At 37.4% G+C, this 4902-nt stretch overlaps 2 protein-coding genes across 3 annotated transcripts; both read left to right on the forward strand.

The window, feature by feature from the left end:
- Positions 1 to 355: 355 nt before the first annotated feature.
- On the forward strand, positions 356 to 2169 carry LOC149198935 (uncharacterized). Its single transcript, XM_089400414.1, has 4 exons — positions 356 to 424; positions 602 to 718; positions 840 to 1667; positions 2155 to 2169. Exons 1-4 carry the CDS (start codon positions 356 to 358, stop codon positions 2167 to 2169), a joined length of 1029 nt encoding a protein of 342 aa, XP_089256540.1.
- LOC149198936 (uncharacterized) lies at positions 2050 to 3372 on the forward strand. 2 transcript variants are annotated; one of them, XM_089399330.1, is made up of 3 exons: positions 2050 to 2478; positions 2683 to 2755; positions 2880 to 3372. In XM_089399330.1, exons 1-3 carry the CDS (start codon positions 2237 to 2239, stop codon positions 3024 to 3026), a joined length of 462 nt encoding a protein of 153 aa, XP_089255456.1. In that variant the 5' UTR covers positions 2050 to 2236; the 3' UTR covers positions 3027 to 3372. The 2 variants fall into 2 exon arrangements, with proteins under 2 accessions (XP_089255456.1, XP_089255457.1); XM_089399331.1 differs by having other exon boundaries at positions 2052 to 2478; positions 2884 to 3372.
- Positions 3373 to 4902: the final 1530 nt, after the last annotated feature.

Consider the following 4902-nt stretch of genomic DNA (forward strand, 5'->3'; position numbering starts at 1 on the left):
CGCCAAAGTTTTTGATGTGGTTTTCTCGCCTAGTACACATCCCTTAATACCCCCACCTTGCCGACACTGCTGGGTACCTTCTTTAGAGAAGATAGGGGGGACCTTCCATGGTATCCTGCACTTGAATTGGCTTGCTCCTCTTCTGGCCTTAGGTTCTGCAAAACCCTAATTCTCCAATACTCCTGCTCAACCTCCATTTTTCCTCCCAAGATTAAATTCTTGCTTCTGCTAAAGTCAATTATATGCTCACCTTGTGTCTTTTGTACCAGCTGCAAACAGAGCAGTTGAGTAGTTCAGTGGTCTGAACTTTAAAGTAGTGGCAGAGACATTCTGCAAGGGAACATACAGTGATGGAATGGGATACCCACAGATAGATAACATAGCCCACATTGGTATGCTTGCATTTCATCAGTGTCTGTCCTTGGTATTGTGATAACTACCAAAAGTGATCAGCAGCTTTACATTTTCAACGTGTTATTCTAAAAATGAATTACAGCGAGCTCTATCTTTGATTCATTTTGTTTCCTAACATTCTGAGGAAATTTGCAGGTACTGAGTATGGTATTTTTATAATTTCATGCAATTGTGTTGTTATTCACAGGATAAAAATGCTTGTCTTTCTACACTAGAGAAGTATCCTATTGAAACATTGAAGTATGATTTACATCAATTTGTTCGTATGAAGAAAGCTTCTCTGAATAGACCAGTTCTTGATCAGGTAAAGTGCAGAATGAATTTGATATTGGATGACTGACATTATTTCGAGAATAATATTTCTGGTTGTGTGTGTAAAACATTCATGTCAGTCTGGCTTACAATACTAATTTATTGGTTTACAGCTGGTTTATGATGTCTCTAAGGGACGACACTTTCCTTCTTTGTTACATTATACACATCCATCACCAACAGGAAAAGAATGTAACAATAGTGGAGGTCGGAAGCGATTGTATAGAGAAGCAGACTTGCCATACAAATCTATATGTTCAGAAGGTGAAAAGAGGTTAAAGCATGGTGGAAAAGATAGCTCTCAGTCTAATATTGAAAAGAGAAGTGAATGCATTATTGAAAAAACATATAGTGTTTCTGAAAATGGTTGCCAGAACAATTCTTTATGCACTTCAACACAGAATTTTCAGAAAGATTCTCAAACAACTACTGGAAATGGTATGCGGGATATTGGATCTAAACTAGAAATCCACATTTCTGGAGATGAAAAATTACAGCAGTTATCAAGTGGCACCAAGTCAACTTCTAATGGTCATTCACATTGTAGTGAGAGGAGAGATGATGGGGTTTGTTGCTTGGAAGGAGAAACAGATGAACCCAAGGAGGAAAGCAATTCAGAAGCCACAACTACTAGGGAACGCAATTCACTCGAGGCAGAGGAGTTACCAGAATTGGATTTACTGATACCATCTAAAGATGGTCAGGAACAGACTTGTTTCAAATGTAGAGAAGGCGGAGTATTGTCTTGTTGCAGTGGGTGTTCTATTGCTGTGCATGAAAAATGTTTTCAATTAGATGCATCTACTATTCCAGGTGAAACTTTTGATTGCCTTGTCTGTTCTTACAAAAGAGCCCTTGTAGCTTACCAAAAAGCAAAGAAAGACGCTATAGAACTAAGTTGCACGAAACGGGGAAACGGGGAAGCGAAACGAAACGCGGAAGCGAAACGAAACGCGACCTCCCCAAATTTTGGAAACGGGGAAACGCGAATATATATATATATATATATATATATATTAAAAACATTTAAAAATTATTAATATATATATGTGCAATCATAAAGCATTAATGATACATTTACTTAAACATTTTAACATTAAGATTAAGATTAAATGGTTTCTAGAACAGCTTAGAAACCCTAAAAAAATTCACAAACTAATTAGAAAAAAAAAAAATTAAAAAATTAAAAAAACAAGTGATTTTTTGGAGGAAACGGGGCCCGTACGGCCTGGAAACGCGTTTCCGGCCATACGGGCACGTTTCCATTTCGGGAAACGTGCCCGTACGGCCGGAAACGCGTTTCTAGGCCGTACGGTACGCGGAAAGCGTTTCCGTTTCGTTTCCGTACGGAAACGGACCCTACCCCTGCGTTTCCTGCAACTTAGCTATAGAATCCAAAAAGAGATTACTTGCATTCCTAAATATCAGGTCAGTCCAAGGTAAAGAACAGCGAGCACGGAACAACAATCATAAGGAATGTGAAAAAGGAGGGGAAGCATGTGCCAACAAAATGAAGACTTCTGAAGAGATTTTTAGTCATACAAGTGATTTTAGTTCAGGTTCCAAGAGAAAACATGCGTTTAGCAAAAGTTCTGGAATTTCTGTTCATGGAGATAAAAGACCTGGTGGAATTGAAAATGATCTACCATGTGAACAGAATGAAGCTGACGATGATATGCATGGTGGAGATCTTGAAGATGGTAATATTGATGATGGGAAATACCACTTACGTAATAGGAAATCCACAATGAGGTATTTAGGAACACAATCTTGGGACACAAGGAATTTGAATTCTTCCACAGCATTTAAATTTTAATCCACCACTTTCTGTATTTGAAGATTTGTTTCGAAGCTAAATTCCTGGCAGCCATCATTTAAGGATTTATTGAATGAAAAGATAAAACGTTCAATATCTTTTGCTTTAGAACAATTTACTATACTAGTTGTCATGTGCAGAGGAACCTGTCGTCTGCCTGGTGCACGTAGGAATAAGTTAGTTTGGACAAAGGCTGAAGAGGAGGCTTTGAAGGTGGACCTCCTTTCATGCAGACTTAATTTTTCTTTTCTCTTTCTGCATGTTTTTATTAGTAACCATTTTGATTGCATGTTCGTGGATCATTGGCTCATTTTGAGGGCAGTTTTTTTTCACACAGGAAGGTATGGAGAAATTTGCGATGGGCAAAACCAATGGAATCCCGTGGAAACGCATATGGGAACATGGGAAAGGGATTTTTGACAAGTCACGTTTACCTACTGAATTGAAGGATAAATGGCGGAATATGAAGAAGAGTAATTCCTGAAACATGTCTGTACATTGTACAGTGGCATCCACTCTTGTCTTGCCAACTCTATAACTGTGTTGCTGAGATTTGTGACTGCATAATACAAGGCAAAATTTCTGAATCAACTATTTCCAATCTAGGAGAATTTTGAATAATTTATATTGGTTCTGAGCTGTGCAAGTCGGCCACTCCAAATATGATGATTTTCGTTATGAAACCAGTCTAAAATGAAGGACCAAGTTGGCCCCTAAAAGGGAATTTTATTTGTGAATTTTTTTCTAGTTTGAAGGACAGGTTGGCTCAGTCAACAAAATTAATGAATTGTTTTTAATTAATGATATAATAGGCTGATCACCTCAGGTTTATGGTCATGTCAACCCATATTTAGTGCCCCTTCGTTGACTACAAGTAGTGGGCTCAGATCTCCCCTAAAAGAATCATTCTTGACATGCCAATCTTATGCAATTCTCTTATTTTTCTCGAGGCTAGGGCAAACGAAAATTAGTTGAAGTAGGCTGAGTTTATCTGATAGGAATTTGATTTTATTGTTTGTCTTTAATGTTGGTGATTCATTGGACTGGTGGATGGTTCTTCAAGAATTCTTTTCAGATCTGTTCTAATTATTTTGGGGCAACTCTCCAATAATAAATGAATTAACATCATGTAGCATGTCCTTGGAATTTCCTGCAAGCACTTTCAAAATTCAAGATTCCTTAGAGCTACAATATCAAATTCAAGTTAAGTACATGCGTTCTATTTATGATAACTTAAAACACTAGAAATTTTTTGAGGATGATGAGAATTTGAATAATTTTTTGCAAACCATTGTGGAGTTCTCTTTCTCACGTGTTGAAGAAGAAAATAATGATGTGATAAAATAAAATGTTGTTGATTTAGATACAAATCTAAAATAGAAAATAGTTGATCATGACATTATATAGTTGTTGACATTATGATACAGGTATGACACAAGTATTGTCCTTGATGGAAACTCTCTCAGATGAAAGATCACAGTATAGCAGGTAAATAATAAGAATGAAGAAATAAAGGTATATGCAGGTTCATTATATACCAAGCCGTGTATACACGCAGGTTCACTGTGTACCAAGTCGCGTATACCAAAAGGTGTACACAGGTTCACTACATACCAAGTCGCATATACACGTAGTTTCACTATATACAAAGGCGCATATAATGTACACACACACTTTCATAGAAGGAAAGGCATGTACATGTTGGAAAACTAAGTTTTGGTCCATGGTATTTTGGTATTGGTCCATGGTATTTGGTCCGAGGTAATGACCCCAGGTATTGGGTCCAAGGTATCGGTCCTACGTGGTTTTGGACCATGGTATTGAGAGAGGCCTAAACCTATATAAGGAGAAGGAGATCATTAGGCCAAAGTGCAAGTGTGTAAGTGATGAATATCTAATGAAGTGTGAGATCTAGTATGCAAGTTATGGGGATGTGATTCTTTGATAAGGATGCACCTATGTGGCGAATGAAGGTTGATGGACCAGGATCATGAAGACTAAAATGCATTATTATTATATGGTATGATCATGAATAGTTCAGATCTGAATACTAACGCATGTCTTATCTTTTATATATGATGATCTGGGTATATCTGAAGTAGAAAATTGCAGCGAAGGTATAAGTAATTATTTTCAGATCTGTACGCTGGTTCCCTTTGGTGAAGGGGTGCATACACGTTGGTTCGACATAACCAAGTAGTGTATACATTATGAGATTCACTATTTGAGGTTGTTATTGGTTCTAGTGGTTGTTTTAGGGTTCTCGGTTCTGCTATGTGTTCTGGGAACTGTGTTTTGACAACAAGGTTTCAGTGATTGAGTATTTGGGTGATTCAGAGATTGATGATGCAGATATATTT

Source organism: Pinus tabuliformis, chromosome 2_1 (assembly GCF_031772625.1).
Source record: "Pinus tabuliformis cultivar Carrire ecotype Pingquan chromosome 2_1, CPIR1, whole genome shotgun sequence".
Lineage (NCBI taxonomy): Eukaryota > Viridiplantae > Streptophyta > Pinopsida > Pinales > Pinaceae > Pinus > Pinus tabuliformis.

Coding starts and splice junctions, on each gene's coding strand:
- LOC149198936 (XM_089399330.1), top strand. CDS start 2,237: ATGAAGACTTCTGAAGAGATTTTTAGTCATACAAGTGATTTTAGTTCA. Junction 2,479..2,682: donor AATAGGAAATCCACAATGAG/GTATTTAGGAAC, acceptor TGTCATGTGCAG/AGGAACCTGTCGTCTGCCTG. Junction 2,756..2,879: donor CTGAAGAGGAGGCTTTGAAG/GTGGACCTCCTT, acceptor TTTTTCACACAG/GAAGGTATGGAGAAATTTGC.
- LOC149198935 (XM_089400414.1), top strand. CDS start 356: ATGGGATACCCACAGATAGATAACATAGCCCACATTGGTATGCTTGCA. Junction 425..601: donor TTCATCAGTGTCTGTCCTTG/GTATTGTGATAA, acceptor TGTTATTCACAG/GATAAAAATGCTTGTCTTTC. Junction 719..839: donor ATAGACCAGTTCTTGATCAG/GTAAAGTGCAGA, acceptor ATTGGTTTACAG/CTGGTTTATGATGTCTCTAA.